Consider the following 27,678-nt stretch of genomic DNA (forward strand, 5'->3'; position numbering starts at 1 on the left):
ATTTGCTAGAACACACTGCATACAATTTAGATCTTGTCCCTTCCTACTATTACCTCTTTGGAATGCTGAAACATCTTTTACAAGATAGTTGATTAGGTATGGATGAAGAAGTGCATAAATGATTCCACAACGAGCTGAAAACATTCTTCTCTGATGGAATAAGCAAGCATGTGGACTGTTCTCCGCTTTTGTTTTAATAAATTACTGAAACAAGAGTGCATGCAATTTTTAACTGGTCCTCGTGTGCATGTGTGTGTGTGTGTGTGCAAATTAGCTAGTTATAAAATCTCTATAAGACATGAAAGTAACAATTGTAACATATCTGATATCCTCACTGTTTGAGAGACACTTTAGGAATGATCTTGTTTGAGATTACAACCATCTTTGGCTAGTTTGACCTTGTTGTATCCACTGCTCTGATTGGTTGGCATTTGTCGCAGTTTGTGTCTTGACTTATTTCATGCCGGTATGTAAGCCAACCAATCACGGCCTTTGGATAAGGTCTTGTGACACTGTTTCTCTGATCCTTCATTTGAGCCTACCACAGGCTATAAAAAGGCCAGCATTCACTATTCCGAGTCTTTAGCTCTAGACCTTCTAAGGTCTAATCACTGACCACAGAGCTACTCGGCCATGTTCCAGTTCAAGTGACAGACGATCAGCCAGCCATGCTCCTGCTTCAGCCACGATGACGCTAATGTACACCAGCAGCGTAGGACGTTCTCCATCTCCACCACCGTCATCACCATCGTCGTCCTTCAACTCTATGTCGTCTCCAACTCTGTCGACTTCAGCAATATGTACACATCAACATCACCCAGGTCTAAACTCATGCTGTTGTGAATATACACCTATGTAAAACAGTTGCAGTCTACCTGAAAGAACTTTCTGTATCAAGAGACTCAGCACGGCATTGAGTGCCCCAACTGGCCTCTGCCTCATGGCCACAACATCTTGTTATAGAACTTGCTATCGTGTACCTCACTTATGAACTGGTAAATAAATTCCATCTTAACTCAATATGCTGAGACATTCATCTTATGCTCTGTATTTCTGTTGCATATGCATTCACCTTTCTGTCACATACACGAACACACAGACACAAACACCAACGCGCACGCATTTATATATATATATATCATCATCGTTTAACGTCCGTTCTCCATGCTAGCATGGGTTGGACGGTTTATATATATATATAAAAGAGATAATGGTGTCATTGAGACCCAAAGGTGTCAAGTAATGCTGCATAAATGCTATAGACAGACCTTAGTTAAGTTCCAGATTTGGTAATATTGCGAATAAATGGTTCAATGTTGGTTCTATGTCAGCGTGTGTATATAAGAATTTTTGCGTAATAAGATAAAAAAACCAAGGGTATATAGATATTAGAGCATTTATAGATAGGTCTTACAGCTGTTTCTAGGATATTATTAATATCCCTTCATCGGAGATGGTGTGAGAGGAAAAATTAAGTCATACTTAGTTTCAATGTGATACAAAATAGAGAGTGGTATACCACTATGCCTATAAAACGGATTTACAAATTCAATACCCATACATATCTTACATCTATTTTCTTTCCTCCACCTCACTCTCTATTTTGTATCACATCGAAGCTAACTATGACTTAATTTTTCCTCTCACACCATCTCTGATGAAGAGATATTATTAATTAATATCCTAGAAACAGCTGTAAGACCATCTATCTATAAATGCTCTAATATCTGTACAGCCTTGGTTTTTTTATCTTATTATGCAAAAAATTCTTATATATATATATATGTATGTATGTATATATATATATATATCCTCTTTGGTCATGAATGACATGGGATTGCACCTAGACAGTTCCTCTCCGAGGCACAAGTCTGTTTTTGTGGAAGACCAACATTCATGCATACCAGCCTCCTCTTTCCATGCCACTGATGTTATCCAAGTGAAAGGCAAAGGCCAATACAGCTTTGCACTAGTGACATCGCAATTCATTTCTACTGGACCTAAAACAAATTATATATATATATGTATGTGTGTGTATATATATATATATGATGCTTTGTTGCCAACTTTATGTGGCAGTCCCAGGATGTTTCCTGGGTCTAAATAGCAGGAGCATTCTTCCCTTTCCTAGGACTGCCACATTAAGTTGGCAACAAACCATTTTCATTTCAGTAGCAGGATCCGGTCTTCTTTCCTAGTAATCAAATACTTTAGTTTTTGCTAACTTTACTTTCAACCTCTTGATTCAAGGTTTTGCTTCCACATCTGGAACTTAAATACTAAAATTCTAAGAGAAGGGACATTGAGAACTAACCCTGGATAGACTCCTATTAGGATTCTAAAGTTGCAGCCTTACTCATTGACTGTACTTGTACAACCCTTGCAAGCCATTCCTCTACTCCTAGCTTCCCCAGTGACTACAAGATTAAAGAGCAAAGGATCCTGTCATAGGCCTTCTCCAGGTTGATAAACGCTAGCTACAGTGGCTTATTTGTATGTGTATATATCTTTTATCCTTTTCTGTATAGATGAAAAAAAAAAAAAGCACCCACAATACTTTTCAGCAATTCTACAGAATTTTTCAGCTTTCCTTCATTTCATTTTATTAATTATTTCCTATTTGGTGACACACTTTTTGTATGTAGTTTAGACTTCACATGAACAAGAGAAAAGTAAAATGGATCAGATGTACTATAACAAAATTTAATAGTTGATTTTTAGGTTCTTGTAATTTTCTTAAGGCACATGCTTTACTCATCACCAACCATCATGCTTCCAAGTAAACTGGAAATGCTTTCAGAGGATTGCAAACATTGTATGAATGCTTTCCAATCAATGTGCACACACACACACACACACACGTATGTATATGTAAGACATCCTTCTTCTAATTTCTATTGACTAAATTTCACATATACAGTATAAGGCTGGGCTATGAATGAGAGATGCTAGAGCTGTGAAATCTTGCATGCATTCATTTCAACACTTCTTATTAATAACTGCATTTTTTCTTTCTGACTCTTCAAAAACTTTAAAAGTAACTAGTAGTGATTTCACTTGAAAATCGACAAAATTTGACATGGTGAAGTTTTCTGCTCAGTGGGTGTCACATCTTTGTGCACCAGGCTGATCACATCATGGGAAAATTTGACATCATCTGAGGCAAATCCAGCTGATTTTCTTGAACATTTCCTAAGCCAGGATGAGTGTTAGCTTCATCACTTTGAGCCAGAGACAAAGAGACAGTCCATGCAGTGGAAACACTTCTCTTCACCTGATCCAAAAATGAACAAGGTTATTTCATCTGCAAGGAAAGTGATGGTCTGTTTATTTTTTGGGATGAAAAAGGCATTGTGTTTATTGACTATCTTCAAGAGGTCCACACCACTAATGGAGAGTAATATGCCAACTTACTGAGGCAGTTATGAAAGGCTATCAAGATCAAATGCTCAGGAAAACTGACAAAAGGAGGTCTTGTTTCACCAGAGCAATGCTCCAGCATATTATATTAGTTGTTGGTTTCAATAGCTGCTGTGCATGACTGTAGCTTTGAATAAATTGATCAGGTTCCCCAGTCTTCTGATTTGGCCACATCATACTATCATCTGTTCCCTTACATGAAAAAACACTTGGCTGTTGACATTTTTGACTAACAGGATGAATGCTTCTTTACCAATGGGATCCAAGCACTGCACCACCAATGGAAATGTGAGGACTGCGAGGGGGACTATGTTGAAAAGTAAACCTCATTTGATCACAATGCATAAGAATATCTTATTCAGCCTATGAACTTTTCAGCTGACTCTCGTACTGGTTAATAATTGGCTATAAGTAGAGGTAATCAACAGAACATCAATGCAGTGAGTAAAATCCAAACCATGTGGTTATAAAGTGAACTGGGTTGGAAATCAGAAAACATTACACGTGTTCTTTTAACTGCAAGAAATTTGAAAGTGCCCTGCTTTGTACAGCTAATATTTTTGCAAAACAATTAGAATGCCAAATACAATGCAAAGAGGATTAATATAATTACCAAATATACAATACTTGTCCATTAACAGATAAGAATCATTGACAATATACTTAAAAATATAGGTGCATGCCCAGCTACCTGGCACCTTGGACAAATGTGTTCTATAGCCTTGGTTCAACAATGTCTACGAGTGCAATTGGCAGACAAAAACTGCCTACAAGCTTATTGTACATATAAGTGTGACACTATCATTTCCATGGATTTGTGCCAAGCTGAACATGATGTCATGTTTACATTCCTGGTTCTGTTTCAAAGTTTAGTAGAATAAAAAAAATAATCCATAACATAAAAAACAGGTAAGATTGGTGACAGGAAGATCATTTGGCTATTAAATACTGCCTTAATTAAGTATCCGCTCAACCTATGCTAGCACAGAAAAGCATGTGTAAACAATTATATCAATAAATAATAAGAAACTTTTAAGGCAGCTGTAAGTAACAAATGTTTGAAAAACATTAAATATTCTCGATTTTCTTCTTTCGTAAGTTTTCAAGGTTTTTAAAACTATTTTGCTACTTGATGCAAAACTCATTGTTTTAGCACAAGAACACAGATTTTAACAATGGAGCACACCAATTTAATTTATTCTAGCACATATTTTAGTAACCTCAGGATTATGACTGGCAAGGCAAAACTTGGTGAGATTTGATTCAGAACATATAAGAATGTAACTAAATACTGCAAGGTATTTTTTTGTCTGGCACTATTCCAATTGTTACTTGTTGCATCATCCTTAAAAATACAATCGATTCTCTCAGAAATTCCTAGTAATCATCTATGCCAATTAATGGTTCTAATTCTTGATCCACACACCAATTCTCTTTTTTGAGGAAAAGTATATTTTCACAGAAGGTAGATCAGTCTCACGATTGTAGTATTTATGAATTTCCTTTGTTCGCTAGCAATATTTCAATGTCTGTTGGCAAGTTAGAGTTTTCACTATAATGGACCTACGTGCCAACTTTCAGCACATTGATTTTCTCAAATAGAATAACAAAATAAAATTTTAAAATATTTGATTGGAGCAAAGGTTTTATTTACAGAAATCAAAACAAAGACATGCTAGCAGACAGTGAACAAATAAATTTAGTTACAAACTTGCTTTCAAAGACATCTTCAGCTAAAAATAACTAAAATAAAATAAAATATAACTTGAGGTATTTGACTTACATTAAAATTAAAAACAACTGGAATATTTTGTTTGGCATTTTGCTTTTAATTAATACTTAAGTAACTGAAATATAATTTGCATTAATAAGAAAAATAGTTTGAACCCAAGCATTTATCTGATTAATCCAATCAATAAAGACATGATCACTTTATTTTTGCTGATATATGCAAGATGTAGTAATGACAGCAGTATCAGGAATTTTCTTAAGGAAAGTTTGCTATCATTATTCTCAGAAGAATAAATTAGAATTGAAAAAATTATGTATATAAACAATAATAATGGTAAAAATCCGAAAGAAAATAAAAAGCAAAAACATTTCTAGTTTCAGATGAAATCATTTAAAAGCAAAAAAACACAAGATGATAAAGAACAAAGTTAATAAGTGATATTAAAGGATATATATAAAGATTTCCTATAAATAGGAAAGTAAATTTTACTGTCTTCCATTTCCGTTAGCTAATAAAGAAAAAAATCTATATTAACTAGCGTTCATCAATAAGTGGTGTGGCATCTCCAGTCCCTTCAGTTGTGTTAGAAACTGATCTAACAGCAGGACTGCTGCCATGCCGTGGAGTTCCTGGTTTAGGAGTAGAGGCACCACTTTGTTTTCTCTTAGCCCACATTTCGGCAGCTTTTGCCCAATCAGTACTACTGGTTGTGGGGCGAGGTTGTGTTCTTTGAGGAGTGCGACTTGGTGTGGCCCCAGGCCAGATAGCAGACCTTGGAGTAGGCTGATAAGAAGGTGTAGCCAATGAATGTGCTGGTGTTGCTTGCAGTGTTTGACTGTGGTATGATGGAGTTAACATTGGAGTCATCATTGGTGTGGCCATAGGCTAAAAGAGAAAAGAAATTTTTATTTCTTAAGATATAAACTAAGATTATGAAAAAATTTAGTGGAAAATTATATATTGAAATAAATGATAAAATATAACTTTTCAAAAGAAATACAAACCTTTTTTGAAACTTATAATAATGTAAAAAGAGTACAAACTGTAATATCAGTAGACAATCTTAATTTTTATGACTATTATTTACAATAAATGTTTGGTATATTAAATAATTTACATATTCTAAATAAAATTAGATTCTGTAAATTATTAGATATGAAATAAAAATTCACCTGATAATAATTGCCACCACTATATGCACCAGTGTAATTCGAATTGCTTCCAATATGCTGAGGGGTTCCAGTAGCTACTTGGGCCAGAGTATTGTAAATATTGTTTGGAAGACCAGCTGCAGCTCGGTGAATTGTTGCTGCATCTACACCTAATGATTATAGACACAATATTGAAACATATGAATACAGTCCAATAACTATAATTTATATAACAACATGTAGTTCATAAAAGTAATTGGAATATAATTTGCATTAATAAAAAAATAGTTTATAAAAATTTGAAATATAATACCTTGCATGCTCAGAGCAGGTGTAGTAAACGATGGAGCAGGTGTTCTAGAACTGCTTGACGGAGTTCCTGTAAAAGATAAATATTAATATAGAAGTTTGCACAAAATCTTCTTCATAAAAGTATTCTATTTACCTAGTCACATGTTTTTTTTTTGTTTTTCCTGTTGATTATACATGATTATATCTTAAGTCCAAAGTAACCACTTCTTAAGTTTCTCTTGATCTTTCTACGCCACAAATACCATAAACCAACTTACAGCAATGAAAACATGAAAATTTAAGTAAGTTAGCAACTAACCTGGAATTGGTTCTCGAAAGTGTTCTTTGAACCAACGTATCATGGAATTTAATGAATGAAAAGTCTGTGATCGATATCGCAATCCATCAGGTAAAATAGTAACATATTCATGTCTGGGTTTGTTTCTTGGTAAGTATGAAAGCATAAATTTTCCAGGATATTGAGGTGAAGCAGTCAATACATATGGAATCCTGAAGAAGAAATATGTTCATTATTTTTCCTTTTAATTCAAATTGGAAAACTATATTTTTCAAATAAAATATTTTGTATATACTCTAATCTTTGATAGATGTAGTCATAGCAGCCAAATACTGGCAATTCATTGTACAATAACATAAAAATGACAACAGTATATGGAATTGTTAAGAACAACTTAAGTATAAAGGTGTGATTATAGTTACCTAGAGGGTGCCTTTTTCTTTTCATCAATCAGATATTTATCAACTACATCTTTTTTTGCACTAACACCTTCTTTATAATATTTGAAGTGCATAATGTCACGTGCAAAGGATGCCATTGGTTGAATATAACGGGCAATTATTTCATCTAAATCTTCAAATTCCTGAAAAATTTCCAAGAAATAGAGAATTATAAAACTGGCCTTATCCAGTCAATTAGAAGATTTAAATGTTTAAATACCTTAAATTTTTAGAATATTTAAATCGTTCACTCAAATCACATTCTAAGCAACCTTAGTGGTTATGTTAGATTTACACAAACACACACAAACCATTTATGTTCTTTACATTGCTAACATCAACAGAAATGCTCCTGTGACATTTCTATTATAGCATAAATTTACAAACTCGACTATGAAGTAATGTTCCTTTCACTAACAACTCAACTATAAGAGAGTGAAGCCTTATCATAAACTGATTGTCTGTGTAATATTAGGAGCAAAACGTAGTGGTAAGATTTAAATAAGAAATTTTAAGGTGTATCATCATCATAATGTCAGTTTCTCTTGCAGCTATTTCTTAAGAAATATGGGAGACATGCCCTGACACGTAAAAACATGGATTGTGTAATGAAAATCATATTCCATATCCTATAAAAATTTATCTTCGGGCAGAATACTTCAAACTTTTCTAATTCTTATGAACCTAATCTCGTAAGATTCCCTTTCAATGTAAAATTATAATGCATTATAGTGCAAAGTATTATAAACAATCTCTTTCAACAAGACAGGGAAAGCCCCCAGCCCATCAGGAATCACCACTGAGATGCTTGAAATATCTGGCAATGTGGGTTATGGTCTAGTCACCCCTATTGTAAATCAGGTGGTTCATGAAAGAGTCATACTCAATGACTAGTGTACCAGTACCATAGTCAACTGCTACAAAGGTAATGGTGATGCTTTAGATAGAAATAATCAGAGGCATCAAATTGTTGGATCAGATGATGAAAGTTGCGGAGAGAGCTATAGCCCAACTAATTAGGGAGAGAGCTTAGATGAGATGCAGTTTGGTTTTGTGCCAGGGAGAAGCATAACTGATGCTATATTTCTGGTAGGGCAACTGCAAGAGAAATACCTAGCCAAAGATAAACCTCTGTACTTGGCTTTTGTTGACTAGGAGAAAGCTTTTGACAGTCTCCCAATCTGTTATCTGGTGGTCAATGCAGAAACTAGGGATAGGTGAGTGGTTGGTGAGAGCCGTACAAGCCCTGTACATGGACAGTACCAGTAAGGTGAAGGTAGGCAATGAGTACAGCGAAAAATTCAGGATACTAGTAGGGATTCACCAAGGATCGGTACTCAGCCCCCTCTTGTTCATCACAGTCCTCCAGGCAATAACAGAGGAATTCAAGACAGGCTGACTCGGGAGATCCTCTATGCTGATGACCTAGCTCTTATAGCTGAATCACTACCTGAGCTAGAAAAGAAGTTCCAAGTATGGAAACAAGGTCTAACCTAGCAAAAACCAGTCATAGTAAATAGGAAGGCAAACAAATCACAAATCCCTTCAGGTAGATGCTCTGCTCAATCTGTAGAAAAGGTGTAGGTAAAAACTTCATAAGATGCACCCAGTGTAAACTTAGGACACACAAAAGGTGCAGTAACATCAAAGGAAGGTTAACAGAAAAACTAACTTTTGTATGTGGAAGGTGCACAGGCATAATAAATGCTGAACATGTGCAGAAAGAAGACTCCATCAACTGCCAGGGGAGCAAGTTAGAGGTAGTAGATAGCTAGGCAAACAGGTTAGTAGTGGAGGTGGTTGCTCCGAGAGCATAACTGTGAGAATAAGATTAGGTTGGGCAAAGTTCAGAGAGCTCTTACTCCAGCTAGCAACAAAGGGCCTATCTCTCAGAGTGAAAGGCAGATTGTTTGATGCCTGTGTACAAACAGCTATGCTTCATGGTAGTAAAACATGGGCAATAACAGCGGAGGACGTGTAGGCTTGAGAGAAATGAAGCTAGTATGTTTCGCAGGATGTACAATGTCAGTGTGCATACACAACAGAGTGTAAGCTTCTTGACAGAAAAGTGAGGCATAAGAGGAATCAGATGTGGTGTGCAAAAGAGACAACTGTGCTGGTATGATCATGCAATGCATATGGACGAGGACAGCTGTGTAAAGAAGTGCCAATCTCTAACTGCGGAGGGAACCTGTGGTGGAGTTAGACCCAGGAAGACATGGGACGAGGTGGTGAAACATGACCTTCGAACCTCACAGAGGCAATGAGTAGTGACTGAGACCTTTGGTAAGGTGCTCTGCTTAAGAGGACCTGTCAAGCCAAGTGCACTCATGTTGGTAGCATGCAAAAAAAAAATCAACCATTGAACATTGGGCCTCATGGAAGCAAAGTGGCTGAGTACCTTTTGAGTGTTGAGCCTCATGGAGGCATAGTGGCCGAGTTCCTTTTGAGCATTGGGCTTGACAGAAGCAAAATGGCCGAGTTCCTTTCAAGTGTTGGGCCTCATGGAGGCAAGGTGGCCGAGCTCATTTCAAGTGTTGGGCCTGATGGAGGCAATGACCAAGACCCTTGGTATTGTTGTGCTTGAAAAGACCCATCAAGATGAGCAAAATCACAGCTGTAGCAGATACCAATGTCATGCAAATGGCACGTAAAAGCACCCATTACACTCTCCGAGTGGTTGGCATTAGGAAGGACATCCAACTATAGAAAACCATGCCAAATCAGCCTGGTGCAGCCTTCCAGCCCAGTCAAACCATCCAACCCATGCCAGCATGGACAACGGATGTTAAATCATGATAATGATGATGAAAGAGAAAACATTCAAAACTAACCATGTTTCCAATCCAGAGAGATCGCCCTAAGCTAAATGCATTCTCCTTTCCTTCTTCCCTCACATCTATGTGTTGTAGAACATCATCAGCACTTTTCAAAGTAACAGTTAAATGGTCAGCTCCCTGGGAAAGAAAGAAATAGAGTACAATTTTAAAATTTTACACATACAAAACGATTATCTCAAAGATTAATAAAGTGTAATTTTTAATCATTTTTCACTAGTTACACAAATTTATGCGAAATTGAATCAACTTTTAGAATATCACTGGTAGTCAGTTTATCAAGTCCAAAAGGATGAGGAGTAAAACTGACCTAGGACCAAAATTTAAAACTTTTCATCCCTCTGCTTACACTGTGTACAGCTTTATTTATTTCTCTTGCAGCCATAAAAGTCTTAATTACAGGAGGAGCTGTCTATCCACTTTTTAAAGAAGATTTTAAATGACACTCACTAATAAACATCTTGTGGACTTTGTGATGCTTCAATTTTATCAAAATTTCCTTAGCCGATTAAATTACTATAAAACTGACTGTTCAACTGAGAATATATCATCTTTTAATACAATATGAAATTTTCAATAAAATTTCTAAAAATTTAAAAAAGAAAAAATTCCCAACTTAACTGATGATATATTTCCTGTAAAACTTAACCATGCAATATAGTTGAAAAAAAAAATCTCTATATTTAAATATTTGACATATTTCTTGTTTTGAACAATTTTTGCATGTTTTCTTTTCCATATTACCTGGTTAAATAGTGCTTTTTCACTAGTGGTAATACTACACGGAAAAGTATTTTTAAAAATTGTATTTTCATCTAAATTTTGTGTGAGACCTGAAAACTGGTTATGTAATGTTGAGTGAGCCATTTACTTCTAAAATTTTTTCCTCTTTAATTTCATTTTCACTATTACTGACAGAAAATGGTAATGTCCATGCCATCTACAGTAAAACAGAAACGTCCATTTAGTATTTTCAAAATTCTGAGGGAGAAAAACCGTCAAATTTGCATTTAGTTTGTGTCAGTTATGTAGCATGTGGATATATCCCCCCCCCCAAAAAAAACGAATGGGAGGAAGAGGAAGAAATTATTTAAATTAGATAACTAAATTGCATGCCAAAAGTTACTATCATAAATTGCAACATGTTCTTAATTGGTCAATAGAAATGTCCATGTCAACTGAACACATAAACCAATAAAATAAAGCTTATAAGGGTACAATCAGGATAAATCTCAGATATATTTCTAGCACAAGTTAATATCAGGGAGCAATGATATTTTAGTTGTCATATACTGTGTTATTAGTCACAAAATAAGAAATCACGAATTACCTTACTGCTAGGACGTATTATAACTTCACCTTGGTCATAGTTAGCCATCAATTTCTCACATTCTTTAAAGCTTATGTTATGGAACGCTGGATGTACAATTACTCGTTTAATGTACGCTAGAAGAAGAAAAGGTGAAGTAGACAGGTTTAACAAACAAATTTCTATAAAATTTAAATAACAAACAAAAGCTATTTTTGCATATTTTTAGAAATAAGATATCTTCAAAATTAATATCTACTTTGTCGAGCTTGAACTTTCCGTTTTTCTTCTTCCTTTGCAGCATCACTTTTCTCTGATTCATAATCAAAATATAAATCTCTTTGGGGTCTGTAAAATATAAAAAATAAATTGAATTAGATATAGTATTCTTTATAGAAAGAAAGACAATATAAAATAAAAGAAAAAATTAACCACTTAGTTAAAATGTTCCTCTCTCTAATCAAAAACAAAGTAGTGTTTCCCCAAGGCCAGATATGTTTTCACAGATTATTAGAAATGAATGATATTGCTTATATGACAGTGGCACTTATTTACAACTATCATGCAATGTCAAGACAAGGTGACACAGACACACATATGAGGGGGTGCTGAAAAGTTCCGGCTTTAAGGATATCACAAAAAGCCTGGTTGGGAGGCCCAAACTTCCGAGTTCTTTTATAGGGCTTGACTGAACTTGAACCATGTGGTTGGGAAGCAAACATGTACAAACTAACAGGACACTACATAAAAGCACTATTTAACTGCACCTGTGTGTGTGGGTATAATTTCATAGATGATTATCCTATGATTGAAATGCTTAACCTTTTGAACCTGTATTCTTTAGCTGGTACTATTTTGTTTGGCTAGACCTCTGGAAGATGCAAAAGCAAGTGGCCATATGGTTTTGTGTTTACAGCTTGGTAAAACAATATGGCTGCCTACTTTTGTGCCTTCTCAAGCTATAGCCTAAAGAGAAAAAAAAAATCACACCCTCTAAAGTGTTCTTGCAGGTTCAAAGGGTTATTCTTTAGTTTTCACAATCTCTAGAAGAATATTTTTGAAAATTAATTTCTTGACGATGCTTTCAATTTAATTAAAAGAAATAGTGAAATGCTTATTAGCAATCTTCAAAATTTTAAATGAAATAAAGCTACTTACTTCCAGTTGTTTTCTTTGTCTCGAAGATCAGAGGACCTGCAAGTCAATTCTACTTGAAATCGGTCGATATCAATCTTTGTAATTCTACAATGAAGTGTTTGACCAATCTAAAAGATAAATGAAAATAGACGAGGTTTGAAAAAATTGTAACCAGGAAGTGTGATACAATACAAAACTCTACAATGTGACCTTGAAAGCAGACAAGAGAAACGTATGACGGTAGCTTATGAAGAAAGTAAGCAAGAAATAACAAATAGGTAAATGAAGAGAAAGCAACACTGCAGTCTTACAGGAGGAGTTTCATTGGACAGAAAAACTAACTCAACATTTATACATTCTGCACACATCACTTTGATGTAGTTAACATTAAATATTTTCTTACAACATGTACAAACTAACAGGATTCTACATAAAAGCACTAATCTTGCTGTATCTAGCTATTTCTATATAATACAACCAATAAATCAACATAAATATCACAGTGAATATCAATGCGTTTTAACTATTGATGAGAGACTGCACCCTAACAAGACATCATAGCACAATCACATCAGTAGACATTGGCATGTTCACATAACCTCCTATAAAAGTTAACAATCAAACCTATTTCATTGTGGTGCCAACACAGAGTACACGTAGCACAGTAAGCACTTGAGTCAATTGTGGAATCCAAGGCAGGTAGTAACTGTCTGCATCAGCAGCCATCCCAATGAACTCAAGTCCACTTTTCAGCAAGTAACAACACTTCTATTTTTGCTCCAATCTCAGAGAAAGAACAAGGTCTAAAATGTTTGATTCTGCAAATTTATGGTAACTGAACTTCTATAGCAGACATTAAACTCACTGCCAATAAATATAACCACAAAAATCTTATACTGACAGATTCACAAAGGCCTCAAATGTTTGGTTTGTCTTAAACATATTCTAATCTACTTTAAGTCAAGCAATATACAGTAAAACAGACTTACTTTTACTCGATCTTCTGGATTAGTAACCAGTTTATCACTTATCATTTTTGTTGGAATGAATCCAGATACACTATTATCTAACCGGACTTTGACACCAACAGCAGATCCAGGACAATTTCCGGCATCAAAATGACTCCATACCTAGAAATAAGTTTATGAAGTAAAAAAAAAAAACATTATGAAGAATTAGCAGTTAAACTTTTACTGGAATCTTTAATACCTTTATAAAAATTAATGATGGATACAATGTTAAAAAAATGTTGAAATCATTAAAATGACACCTGCATTTAATGAAAAATCAGTTATCCCATAAAATACCTTTAACATTAACATAATATCTACGTAGTATATCTTAAATGGAGGGAGAGGAAGATCAATCTGAAATATGTTAAATGAAATGATAAATCCTTACCTCACTCAACTCTGGGAAATCTTTTTTCTGGCAAAAAGGACATTGCCATAGACCAGTTTCTTCATTTCTAACAGGATTAGCTTCATCCAGTTGATCACCTTGGGGCCTTTTCCGAGCAATACCAGTAACACCACAAAGGACTAATTTTCCTATGAAGATGTAATACAAATATAATTCATGTAACAAATGTGTGAGAGTGTATGTACGTAAGTGCTTCATCAATATTTCAATGGTCATTCTCTGAGGTTGAATGGAAAGAGCTGGTTACTTTAGACTATATCGTTTTATGTATCAATGTATCACAATACATCTGTAAGGCTCAAAGTTCTCAAATCTGACACAGTTTCACCAAATCTACCAGTGCTGCGTGTACATGTCACCACCAATTCACACATCATTCATCAAATCACATTTCATAGTTGTCTGTAATAGTTAATGTTTTTGGTATTCAGTCTCTTTTTCAACTGATAGCAGTTGTAACAATTTCTGGTATTCTACTTTTTCTACAAGATTCCAGAGTAATGGAATGGCCCCACTGCTTTACAAAAGAGTTCAACAATAGATGATCACAACTTCTGCATGTTGCAATTTGATTATACAGCCCCTTGTGAGTAATAAAGAAATAGGTAGAATCAATGAGAGCTACAATAATTGGATGTCTGAAAGTTAACATGATCAAGACAAATATACTATTTAGTAGCAGGAAATCAAAATTAATGATGCAGTGTTTTAAGTATAAGAGTAAGCAGGGATTAGTTCTCTTCATGAAATGACAAAAGCGGCAAAATTTCATTGGTATTGTTTCAAATACCAACAAATAAATGACCTACAAAATACAATGATTTAACTCCTACACTACAGTCACATGATCAAGTTGTGATGGCTTCAACTACAAAGAGAGAAACAAAGCTTTGATCAACTCCCATTTATACATTAAATTACTCATTGAGATGATTATTACATATTGTTACGGAATCACCCGTCGTCGCCCGTCCCGAACGGCTAACACAAGTTCCGCCACGGAACCCAAAGAGGCGGAGAGAGGAGATACAGATAGATACCGCCACAACCTCAACAGCACAGAGATACAGAGGCACAACCCGAGATACAACCCAAAGAGGCAAGGCAACAACTGGCAACACTGGCTTATATTCAAACAACAGTTTATACGACAATTACAATTGTTACAACATCAAGATACATCAAAGCATGCACGTGACTACTCAATACATAATACAACAGCATTTCAAGAGTACAACTCAAAGCATAATACAACATCATGTAACAATTCAAGAGTACACGTCCCAAGACAACAGTTCTTTAAAGTCTCTTCCTAAACATCACAATCAACAAGTCCTTTACTCTTCTTCACAATGTCCTTTATCGACCACATCGACAGAGTCCTTGACTGTTCTTTTCACTGTTACCTACACCGTGACACATATCAATGCACAAACACATACCTCAATTCCTAATTGAATCTGCCAGTGTCCCATTCCTCCCAATACTGCTAATTCCCTTCTGTGCCGCCAAGCTTTCTCGCATCCAACTTGCTCCTAAGAATTCCAACGCTTGCTCCTTAAATCCAAGGTCCGTCTGTCTTCTTCGAGGACCGGCCAGCGACCGCAAGATCCGTCTGTGTTCTTCGACGACCGCTCAACGACTGCCAAGACCTCACTTCGTCCCTGTCCTCGCTTCAACTCCCTCATATAGCCTTTCTATTTGCTATCTCATTCCTTACTCTATCTATATCGCCTACTGTCCCTTAGCCTCTCTATCTGCTCTCTGATCTTACTGCCAATCTCTATCGCCTGCCAGACTCTTAGCCTCTCCATCCGTCCCTTACTGCTTATACTCTATCTCTATTTGCTCTCAGCCCTTAATCTGTCCCTTTTCTTTCACATTCTCCTGACCCTTTTCTCAACCGCACGAGGTCACAGGTCCTTCCAAAACTCATCAGTCTCCCACTAAACAAAGAACCCGTCACATTTCACCAGACATCATGGTGCCATTATTCCTATGTGGGTCACCAGAAATGCACCTAGCCAACCGTAACAATATCATATCTAACCTAAACAGTTAATTTTCTTATTACCAACCTAATTACATCATGCAGAACTTATAGTCCTAGGAACACAAAAAAGATGCAATGGTCACAGCAGGTATACTTTTGATCAGAGGTCTGACCTGGGGTGTAAAGAACACTTTTGAGGTACAAATTAAAATTATATTCTATCTAATTAGCTTGTATTACCATCACTGTGGCAATTTCGATAATCTTCATAACTTGATCTATTTTAAGCAGCTTCTACTTAAAAATTTTTTAAATTCCACATTCCTTGAACAACTGTTTTTATATGGCTAGATGATCTACCTCCTGCTAACAAATTTACTGTGAGGTAAAAGAAGTTTCTGTTGGTAGAAAGGGGCAAATTGGGTTAAGCGACTTGCTCAGGAGCACAATACAACTCTAGAAAAGATCATAAGTAAATGATGGTTAAGCATTTTATACTTGCATACAGATTTTACAGAGAGTTGATATAATTCTTCAAACTATGGTGAAAACAATCCATCTAGAAACAATGAACTTATGTCACACTGAAACTGATTAGGTCAGAAGTCTATCCTTAATTACTGTTATAAAAAAAAACTGTTTACAATGCCATATCCTTTAAGGTAAGATGCAATGGCCTGAATTAGAAGTACAGAAAAATGAAATCTTACCAGCATAAAATGTCTGTGGAGTTTCTTTGGTAAGCATATTAAATTTCTCCTCATTTGATGGAGAACGAAATGAAGTCCTCAGATCTTTATAACGGTGATTTAGTTCAGCTCGAATGTCATACAAAGTAATATGTTTATTTCCATAGCCCTACAAAAAGATAACAGAAAATAATGTATGCTGTGTATGTGTATATATATATATATATATACACACACACACACACACACATATATATATATACACAAAGGGTGTGATGAGTAAATTGTTGCCATTTTATATATTTTTATTTTCGTGCATTGTTTGTTTATAATTTTGTTGATTACACAGTAAGGTAGGGTCAGTTGGGCACTGTCTATGACAAAACAGCACCATGACGCAATCCACTCTGCCAGAAATTTGGAAATGACATGATGTACTGTTTGGCATTCGTGCTGGAAGCTCCAATACAAACAGATGGTGAACATACAAAACAACCACTGGCTTGCGGTGTCCCCAAAACATGTACTGAGAGCGATAAAAATCAAACAGTCAGTCAACATCATGGTGTTTGGAGTGACACTAGTGACGGCAACATTATGTCTCCATTCATCTTCCCACATGGCCTCAGACTCAACACGGAGGCCTACATCAAGTGCTTGGAGAAGATAGTGCTGCCCTGGGTCAAGAGGGTGGCTGCTGAAAGACCCTATGTCTAGTAACAGGACTCTGCACCATGCCACACAAGCAGGAGAACCCAGTCATGGCTGTCAGACAATTTCTGCAATCACATCACCCCTAACATCTGGCCACCTAACCCCCCAGACTGCAACCCCCTTGATTATCATGTCTGGGGTGCAGCTGATTTAGAGACCAACAAAACACCTTGTAACACCAAAGCTGAACTGAGGGCAAGGATTATGGCAGCATTCACTAACTTAAACAAGGAGACCATCCAGAAGAATTGCAGGAGATTCCGTAGTCGTCTGGAGGCAGTGGTTGAAGCCAATGGTGATTTTATTGAATAAATTTATTCTTAAGTATTTCATGATATTTTTATGTAATTTTGGTAAACATATCCGTTAAAATGAGGTATCAGTCTTATTTTCATTTTTTCTAATTTAGATGACAATATATCCACTGCACCTTGTGTATATATATATATATATATTGGGTTACCCTATAAATAATGTAGTTTTATCAATTGCATGAACAAAAAGTCAGAGGGGGATGGGATAAACTATCTGCATCAACTTGCTATAAAAGCAGACAGTAATTTTACCTAGTACTTATTCTTAGTGCAATTTTGAAGAGTGCCGTAACTGATTATCATAATACCACAGTCTTCAAAATCATTTGGATGGAAAAAATATGAATTCTGTAGACGAGGTCAGAACAGTACTAGAGGAGTGCTTTTCATCACAGACAAGCGGATTTTGAAAGAGGGGCGGGCCTTGCAAGTCTACCAGATAGATGGAAAAGCATTATAGAAAATAAAGGAGAGTATATTTTAGATTAAAAAAGAACTTTGTTTCTCTTAATTTTGAAAAATAAAACTGCATTATTTATGGGATGACTCAATATATGTATACACACACTCATTCAAACCTAGTACAAGAATAGAGTATGAAGATGAGACATATGGATCTGCATCAATGACATTAGGACAATTTAAATTAAATATAAATGCACAAACAGATGCTGAAGTTAAATTCATTAAAATTTAATATTTAGTTAAAAACAATATTAAAATGCCTGTTAGAATTGGCTATATATTTGACCATACCTTTAATACTATTATATGAAAGTTATCTCTTAACATCAATAAGTGATACCAAGTTACAGACACAGTAAACCATTGCCCTCACAGGTAGCTTAAATAAAGCAAATTAAGTTGAATAATTATTAACGAATTACAAACCTGTCTATTTAGTTCTTCAGCAAATGCATCAAGGTCTAAATCTTTCAATCTTTCAGGACTTTCTAAGATTTCTTCTAAAGCACCAGCTGGATTTGCATCTTCTGCTGTATCGTCATATTCCAAAGCATCTACTGCCATTTTTCGAGCCCATTCATATGTTTCAGGATGAACACGAGAGCCATCTAAGACTTCAACATAGGCTTCAGTACTAAAATAAAAATGCAGCTCCGAGTGTTATAACTTTATATGGATTTAATAAAGATTTTAAAAATCTATGAAAGTACATTAAGGAATTACACAGAGCAATTACAGATTGAAATATTAGACAAAAAAACGTTATTGAGACACAGTATAATTGTATTTTCAAATTCTTATTTATCACAAGATATGTAATGTTGCCAATGTTGGTTTAAGATACCCAATGACTAGCGTAGCAGCACTATAGTCAACTGCTACAAGGGTAAAGGTGATGCTTTAGATAGAAATAACTACAGGGGTATCAAACTGCTGGATCAGGTGATGAAGGTCACGGAGAGGGTCATTGTGCATCTCATTAGGGAGAGAGTCTGCTTAGATGAGATGCAGTTTGGTTTTGTGCCAGGTAAAAGCACCACTGATGCTATATTCCTGGTGCAGCAACTGCAGGAGAAATACCTAGCTAAAGATAAACCCCTATACTTAGCTTTTGTGAACTTGGAGAAAGCCTTTGACAGGGTCCCCTAATCCCTTATCTGGTGGGCGATGTGGAAACTGGAGGTTGACGAATGGTTAATAAGGGCTGTACAGTCCCTATACAGAGAGGCCGTTGGTAAGGTTAGGATTGGCAACGAGTACAGTGAAGAATTCCGGGAAGAAGTCCACTAAGGATCAGCCCTCAGTCCCCTTTTATTCAACATAGTCCTCCAGGCAATAAAAGAGGAAGTCAAGACGGATTGCCCCTGGGAGCCCCTCTATGTTGATGACCTGGCCCTCATTGCAGAATCATTACCAGAACTAGAAAAGAAATTTCAGGTGTGGAAGCAAGGTTTAAAATCAAAAGGCCTTAGAGTCAATGTAGCAAAGACCAAAGTTCTAATAAGTAGGAAGGCGAACACATCACACACCCGCTCAGGTAGGTGGCCCTGCTCGAATTGTAGAAAAGGCATAGGAGGAATCTCCATAAGATGTACCCAGTGTAAGCTATGGACATATAAGTGGTGCAACAACATCAAAGGAAGATTAACTGGGAAGATAGCTTTCATGTGTGGCAGATGCACAGGGGCAATAAACACCACAGATGCTCAGAAAACAGATTCCATCACACTCCAGGGGGAGAAACTAGAAGTAGTTGAGAGCTTCTGCTACCTAGGTGACCAAGTTAGTAGTGGAGGTAGATGCTCAGAGAGTGTTACCACTAGAATAAGAATAGTCTGGGCAAAGTTTTGAAAGCTTCTAATCCTACTGGTGACAAAGGGCCTCTCACTCAGAGTGAAAGGTAGATTATATGATGCATGTGTGTGAACTGCCATGCTTCACAGCAGTGAAACATGGGCCATGACTGCGGAGGACATGCGTAGGCTCGAAAGAAATGAAGCTGGCATGATCCGCTGGATGTGTAATGTCAGTGTGCACGCACGACAGGATGTAAGCACCTCAAGAGAAATGTTGGACATACGAAGCATCCATCGGATATAGTGTGCAAGAGAGATATTTGTGCTGGTATGGTCGTGTACTAGAGATGGATGAGGAGAGCTGTGTGAAGAAGTGCCACCCCCAGGCAGTTGAAGGAATTCGAGGTAGAGGTAGACCCAGGAAGACATGAGATGAGGTGGTGAAGCATGATCTTTGAACATTGGGCCTCACAGAGGCAATGACGGAAGACTGAGACCTCTGGAGATATACTTGACTGCAAAGACCCGGCAAATAAAGTGAGTTCACAGCTGTGTCCTACACCAGTTTCACATAATCAGCCCCAGCCCATTCATAAGTACCTTGGATTGTAAGGCAACCTGCTGTGCTTGAGGAGACCTATTGAGTCAAGTACATCAACATCAAAATGAGAATCAAATGGAAATTGTAGCTGTGATACCCGTGCCGGTGGCACATAAAAAGCACCATCCAAACGTGGCCAATGCCAGCACAGCCTTGACTGGCTTCCATGCCGATGGCACGTAAAAAGCACCAACCGATCATGGCTGTTGCTAGCCTCCTCTGGCCCCTATGCCAGTGACATGTAAAAGCACCCACTACACTTACGAAGTGGTTGGCATTAGAAAGGGCATCTAGCTGTAGAAACTCTGCCAGATCAGACTGAGCCTGGTGCAGCCTCCTGGCTTCCCAGATCCCAGTCGAACTGTCCGACCCATGCTAGCATGGAAAACGGACGTTAAATGTTGACGACATGATTTGAAAGGCGATGAGTTGACAGAAATGTTAGCATGCCGGGCGAAATGCTTAGCAGTATTTCATCTGTCTTTATGCTTTGAGTTCAAATTCCACCGAGGTCGACTTTTCCTTTCATCCTTTCAGGGTCGATAAATTAAGTACCAGTTGCATACTGAGGTTGATCTGATCGACTGGCCCCCTCCCTACAAATTTTGGGTCTTGTTCATAGAGTAGAAAGGATTATTGACATGATTTGAGTGACATGTTTCAGTACGAAAGGAAAAAAGAAAAAAAAAAGAATACATACTTAAAGCCAACATAAATTAAATGCTTCAGATAAGTTGTTAAAATGATTGTAATTTTTTGAACTAATAACCTCATCTTTAGAGATAAAACATTTTATTAATATTTGCATAAACAAGATTTTAGTGCTTTGACCAATTTCATCTTCAGTCAACACCAGAAGTCTTATTTCTGAATGTCCAGCCCCAAACTGGACTTGGACTTTATTCCTAAACAAAGTGTAATAATATTTGCAACCGATAGACCATTGTGCTATGTTTTTTTTTTTTGTTCCAACACACTGTTAAGAAAGGAATTAATAATACAGTGATTACAACATTGGGCAGAGGAATGGGGAGACAACAGTAACGTTATAAGAAGAGGTTACTAGTCTGAAAAATTATAATCCCAAAAATGATTGTTTCAAACTTATATCATATGTTCTTTACACTCACCTGTCTCCAAGAGAACTTGTATCAATTTTTATGAAGCCTGAGCAGTTAATAAATACTTTAGGTCCCATGTGACAGACAGTGACTAGTTGGGTACGATTTTCCAAACGACTATTATTCTGTTTGAGTATCTAAAATATTTAACAGAAAAATACCTAAATATCTAATCATAAATATAAGCATAAGCCATTTTTTTTTAATATGAGATTAAAACAGATTTAATAATTACATCAAACAAATCAAAAACATTTTAAGTTTTCATTGACATTACAAAACACTGTTTTGTATCATATATAATATTCAAGACCATCATCTTTCACGCAAGTGCAAAAATCTGGTGCATCACTAAAACATGTAACTTTCACTATGCAGAAAGACTTTCATTAGTTATTTATTATATTTATATTGTAAATTAAATGAAAATTATCGCTATTAAATATAAAAACTTAATGAATTACCCTTATAAGATGGGAGCCTTTTCTTGGTCCTAATCCACACACAAATTGTAATAGTGAAGCATGATGAGGGAAATCAAGGGCTTGATTGACATCAACACCAACTTCATTCACTCTATTGATAAACTCAAGATGTAAACCATTCAACAGATCTTCCTTTGCAATACAATCCTTGAAGATAAAAAAAAGTATTAATTCAAAAAGTTAGGAAATAAAAACGTAAAACAAAAATAAATTGATTACTCAAAACAAAATAGTGGAAACATTATTCAATAAAGAAATTAACATTGTTATATTCTTTTACAAAATTCAGTCATTGGATAGTGACCATGCTGGAGTCCTGCCTTCAAAGGGTTCTATTTGCTTAAATTAATGTTTATGTAAGGAAAATTTTCCCCCGCTTATCTTTGGAAGTGCAGAACTAGAGAATGATTTCTTGACAGGGAATATCAGTTTAATGCTTTTATATGAAATGCAGAATGTAACCATTCAAAATAACACACACATATATGTACACAATAGGCTTCATCACGACTAGTATTTCATTTTCAAGACATTGATTATACTAGAAGATGCTTGCCAAGGTGCCATATAGTGAGATCAAACTCAAGAATACAAGTTAAGAAAGTGAACTCTGTATGCACACAACTATGTCCTTTGAAGGCAGTATTTTAGCATGGCCACTGTCCAATGATTGAAACTAGTAGATTATAATGTTAAATTACTTTATTGAATAATGCATCCTAGGAGTTCACCAGAGCTCAGTTCTCAGTCCCCCTTTATTCATCATAGTTCTCTAGGCCATAACAGAAATTTCAGACTGGTTGCCATGTGAACTACTATATGCTGGTGACCATGCTCCTATAGTGTAATCTGTAGCAGAATTAGATAAGAAATCCCAGGTATGACCTGGAATCAAAGAGCTTTAAAGCTAATCTAGTGAAGATCAAAGTAGTTAGCTTGAAAGCAGGTAGATGATCCTGCTCAATATGTAGAAGAGGTGTTGGAAGAAATTCCATTTGATGCACTCATGTAAGCTATGGACATATAAGAGGTGCAGAGGAATCACAGGTAGGATAACAGAGAAAGTAATCTTTATCCGTAGCAGACGTGCAGGAACAATAAAACTAAGGACACACAGAAGTTATCATCATCATTTAACATCCGCTTTCCATGCTGGCATGGGACAGTTTGAATGAAAACTGGTAAAACAGGGAAGAGGGGGCTGCCCTTCCTAACGCTAATCACTCTAAGAGTGTAGTGGGTGTTTTTTACGTGTCAATGACCTAACACTGGCATTGGCCATGACTATGGCCCCACTTGACAGGTCTACACAAGCACAAAGGGCTTGATCACCTGTCATTGCCTCCATGAAGCCTAATGCTTGAACAGTGCATTTTACACACCAGTCAGATGGCACTGGCATCGGCCACAACTACTATTTTACTTGGTTTGACAGGTCTTCACAAGCACAGCATATTCTCTATTGATTGAAGGGTGCTTTCAATGGGCCAGTTACGCGACATTGGCATCGGCCACAATTACGATCTCACTTGGCTTGATGTCACTGCCTCCATGAGACCCAATGCTTAAACAGTGCTTTTTACGTGCCAGCCAGACAGCACTGGCATAGGCCACAACTACCATTTCACTAGGTCTGACAGATCTTCACAAGCAAAGCATATCGCCCAACAATTGAAGCGTGCTTTTAACAGGCCAGTTTTGCGATGCTGGCATCAGCCGCGACTACAATTTCACTTGGCTTGACAATCTTCTCAAGCATGGCATATGTCCAAAGGTCTTGGTTGCTTGTCATTGCCTCTGTGAGGTCCAACATTTGAAGGCTGTGCCTCACCACCTCGTCCCATGTCTTCCTGGGTCTACCCCTTCCACAGGTTCCCTACACTGTTAGCTACATTATAAAATTAGTAACAACTTATCTGTTTGTTTCTACAAACTGAGCAGAATTGCTGTAAGAAAATGGTACAAAAAATGTCAAATTCTAAATTCAACTGATGAACTTGAAGTAATTTAGAAGGCATGTATCAAATATTTCTAATCTATTCAAAAGTTAATAGCTTCTACATTTAATACCAATCTAAGGAAGAAAATCATAGAAGTTACCTTGCAAATGCTTAAAATATTTACCTGTAAAGGGTGATACTTAAGGCAAAGGATATCTTCATCAGCATTGCATAATGATGCAAATTCAACTAAGGGGTCTTGAAGTCGACGTGCTATAGAAACAGCATGCCGAAGTACTGATGGGTATTCACGAAAATCAGTCTACAAAATTTGAAAATGCAGAATAAATACAAAGAGAAACTGCTATAAAGAAAAAGTAATAAATTCAAAATGACTACTGCCTTAAAGAATATCTGTTATACCTAACAAATGGTTATCAAGATCAAAGAATAAAAACATGGAAAAGAAAATAAATGAAATACAACACGAAATTTATTTATGAAAACTAATATAAAGATGGCAATTTCTTTGTGTTCAAAGATAACGGCACACTCTCTAAGTGGTTATGTCAACCAATCCTTGACACTGCAGGGCCCCTCTTCCTGCCTGTGCTTAGTATTTTTAAGTGAGAGTCTGTGCACTCTAACCAAAGTGGCTCAGCAGGCTAGGATTTCTGTATTGACCAGAAAACTGCAGGTTTTACACTGGAGTAGCCATCTCTTAGGTGAATTACTTTATTGGGCTGAAGAGCTCTATCTACCCTGGTACTGTCAGAAGGGTGTCAAAGAGGACACCAGACTGCCTGAGGAGCTCCATTCCTTGATATACCATTGAGGCTGACGCTCTGTAGTTTTTTCCTTTCCCAAGACACTCATCAAAGTGGAGTTTGTTCCATAAATGGCTAATTAACTCACAGCTGGGACCCTGACAGGTGCTACTACTCCAGATCAGAGTAGATTTGGGAATAACAACGGCTAAGAGGTGGTTTCACACTCCTCAAAACTCATGAAGTACTGAACCAGGAGCCCAATACCAGATGCAGTTTAAAGTCATACTCTAATATACATTAAGACAAAAAAGGTAAAAAACAAAATAACTTGAATCTAAGGAAAGTAATGATGGTTCCAATCATCATTTTTTTGTAACATAACCAAAAAAACACGACTTTGTCTGGAACATCAAATTTTCACTCTCTAGCACACAAACTTGTACTCACAGTAGCTCTATTGCTGTTTTCATAAACCAGAGCCAGATCATGTTCTACAAGTTCAACATTTATAGGTGGCATGTCCTGTTCTTGTTCTAATTCACTGATAATAGCTTTGATGTCATCAATAATCATTAAGCTCTCCCTATAAGATAACCAAAAAGAGTCTCATGAAAGGTAAAATCAGAAAAATATAATAAAATACATCTCTACTATAAATATTTTTAATCATCAGAAAATAGGTTGAGAAATTTCGTAGAAGAATATTCAAGATAATTTCATATAATACATTTACATTCCAAAATTTATATTCTGGTAGCATATAAAAAGTACCATCCAAACGTGGTTGATGTTAGAACCCGACTGGCTTCTGTGCTGGTGACATGTAAAAAGCACCCACTAAACTCTCGGAGTGGTTGGCATTAGGAAGGGCAACCAGCTGTAGAAACCATGCCAGATCAGATTGGAGCCTGGTGCAGCCTACTGGCTTGCCAGTCCTCGGTTAAATCGTCCAACCTATGCCGGTATGGAAAGTGGATGTTAAACGATGATGATGATTTATATTCCAAAATATGATCTGTTTTAGTCAATTATATTGACCCCTCTACTTTAACCCAGTATTCACTTAATAGTTAAATAGAGTTGCTTATATTTAAATTATATACACATAAGTATAGCTACATGGTTAAGTAGTTTGTTTTGCAACCATGTGGTTTTGGGAGTCTCACTGCACTACCTCTTGGGCAAGTGTAGTCTATAACTCTGTGCTAATCAGTCTTGTGAATGGATGTGGTAGACTGATACAGAAAGAAGCTCACTGTATATATATCTATACACACAATCACACACATGTATATCATCATTGTCATTTTTCTGGCTGATGCCTCCCTATTGCCAACCCTCACTTGTTTCCAAGCTAAGTATTATTTTCCCATAGGTAGACATGTTTTCATGAGAAACTGGAAATAAACCCAACTTTGATGATGCTTGTTTACAGCTATCAAGTAATGTCTAGACAACGATACACACACATACGTTTCTATCTACTAAATCAATTCACATAGCTTTGGCTGGCAAGGAGTTATAGTAGACACTTGCCAAAGGTGCATGCACACACACACAAGTGATGCCTGGATAATGTGAAAATTTGGCACACATTACAACTAAGGCCAATAGGATTATGTGTACATTTTCACTAAATTATGAATTACAGTAAAAAAAAGTTCTTGCTATTTGTTCAATGTAAATAATCAGGATAATATTTTTGGCTTTGTCCCATGGTGCTGTGATGAAAAGGCTGTCAGAGTTTCCTGCTCAATATAAAGACAAGATCCACCAGGTTCAATACAACTTTCAATGAGTGCCCTTGAAACTTGTTAATGGTCATAGCAATGCTGTGTCAGACAGAAAATTGAAGCCTTTGAAATTCAAGTGACAAATCAGTTAGCTTTAGAGATATTCTGGAAGTTAAAACATTTATACCCTATGAATGTTCCCAATATGGTCGTAACATCTACAATATTGCAGCATATTTTTGAAAGTGAATTTTTTACCAATGCAAAGTTGTCATTTTAGGAAGATATAGCTGCTATTTCTATCAGGTTGAAATAGCAAATAACAACATATGATTTTGAGGGTGCTCACAGATGATTTTCTGAGTATAATATAGACACACATACAAATATGCAACAAGTTTCTGCAGTTTCAGTCAACCAAATTTTATTCACAAGACAATGGTCAACATGAAATTAGAGCAGAAAACAATTGCCTAAGGTACCAAGCAGTAGGACTGGATCTGGAACCATGTAGTTGCAAAGTGGACTTAACTACACAGCCACATCTGCTTTGTTTCTTAATTATGCTTGCCAGTAATTAAAACTTTAGAGTATCACATTTATTAATATTGCCAAAATTGAAGCACAAGAAGTGAATAATAAATTTGCAACATATAATATTTAGGGAGGGTATTTTTTAAGAGAGAACACTAAATATCTGAAAATCAAATCACATAAAATATAATACGAGTTTCCCTTTATTCCATTTTAATGTCTCTAAACAAACTTAAAACATTTAATTAGCCTCTCTAACAAATAGAGATCCAAGTGATATAAATAAAATTACTCCATAAATATGATAGTTACCTTGATTCTCCACTTACTGCAACAACATGAGGCTTTTTCGAAGATATAAATTTCTTTAATTTTGCAACATCTCTTTCCTATAATTAAAGAAGATATGAAATCAGTATGAAAATAAAGAGAAGATAAAAATAATTTTTTAAAAAGTCACTTTGAAAAGACCAGTGAAAGATAGAA

The 27,678-nt window shown here is 36.2% G+C and overlaps 1 protein-coding gene across 1 annotated transcript in view; it reads right to left on the reverse strand.

Moving 5' to 3' along the window:
- Positions 1 to 5,047: 5,047 nt before the first annotated feature.
- Positions 5,048 to 27,678, reverse strand: part of LOC115210605 (transcription elongation factor SPT6) — a 40,125-nt gene continuing 17,494 nt past the window's right edge. Inside the window, exons 20-37 of the mRNA XM_029779211.2 lie at positions 27,505 to 27,581; positions 25,373 to 25,508; positions 24,340 to 24,477; positions 22,195 to 22,362; positions 21,740 to 21,867; positions 18,639 to 18,846; positions 16,741 to 16,888; positions 14,017 to 14,165; positions 13,605 to 13,745; positions 12,637 to 12,743; positions 11,738 to 11,826; positions 11,500 to 11,615; positions 10,167 to 10,289; positions 7,315 to 7,475; positions 6,914 to 7,104; positions 6,617 to 6,682; positions 6,325 to 6,473; positions 5,048 to 6,037 (exon numbers count right to left, since the gene is read on the reverse strand). Coding sequence (XP_029635071.1) covers positions 5,687 to 6,037; positions 6,325 to 6,473; positions 6,617 to 6,682; positions 6,914 to 7,104; positions 7,315 to 7,475; positions 10,167 to 10,289; positions 11,500 to 11,615; positions 11,738 to 11,826; positions 12,637 to 12,743; positions 13,605 to 13,745; positions 14,017 to 14,165; positions 16,741 to 16,888; positions 18,639 to 18,846; positions 21,740 to 21,867; positions 22,195 to 22,362; positions 24,340 to 24,477; positions 25,373 to 25,508; positions 27,505 to 27,581 — 2,646 coding nt within the window. The 3' untranslated portion in view covers positions 5,048 to 5,686. The remainder of the gene's footprint in view (positions 6,038 to 6,324; positions 6,474 to 6,616; positions 6,683 to 6,913; positions 7,105 to 7,314; positions 7,476 to 10,166; positions 10,290 to 11,499; positions 11,616 to 11,737; positions 11,827 to 12,636; positions 12,744 to 13,604; positions 13,746 to 14,016; positions 14,166 to 16,740; positions 16,889 to 18,638; positions 18,847 to 21,739; positions 21,868 to 22,194; positions 22,363 to 24,339; positions 24,478 to 25,372; positions 25,509 to 27,504; positions 27,582 to 27,678) is intronic.

Source organism: Octopus sinensis, linkage group LG1 (genome assembly GCF_006345805.1).
Source record: "Octopus sinensis linkage group LG1, ASM634580v1, whole genome shotgun sequence".
In the NCBI taxonomy this organism is placed as follows: domain Eukaryota; kingdom Metazoa; phylum Mollusca; class Cephalopoda; order Octopoda; family Octopodidae; genus Octopus; species Octopus sinensis.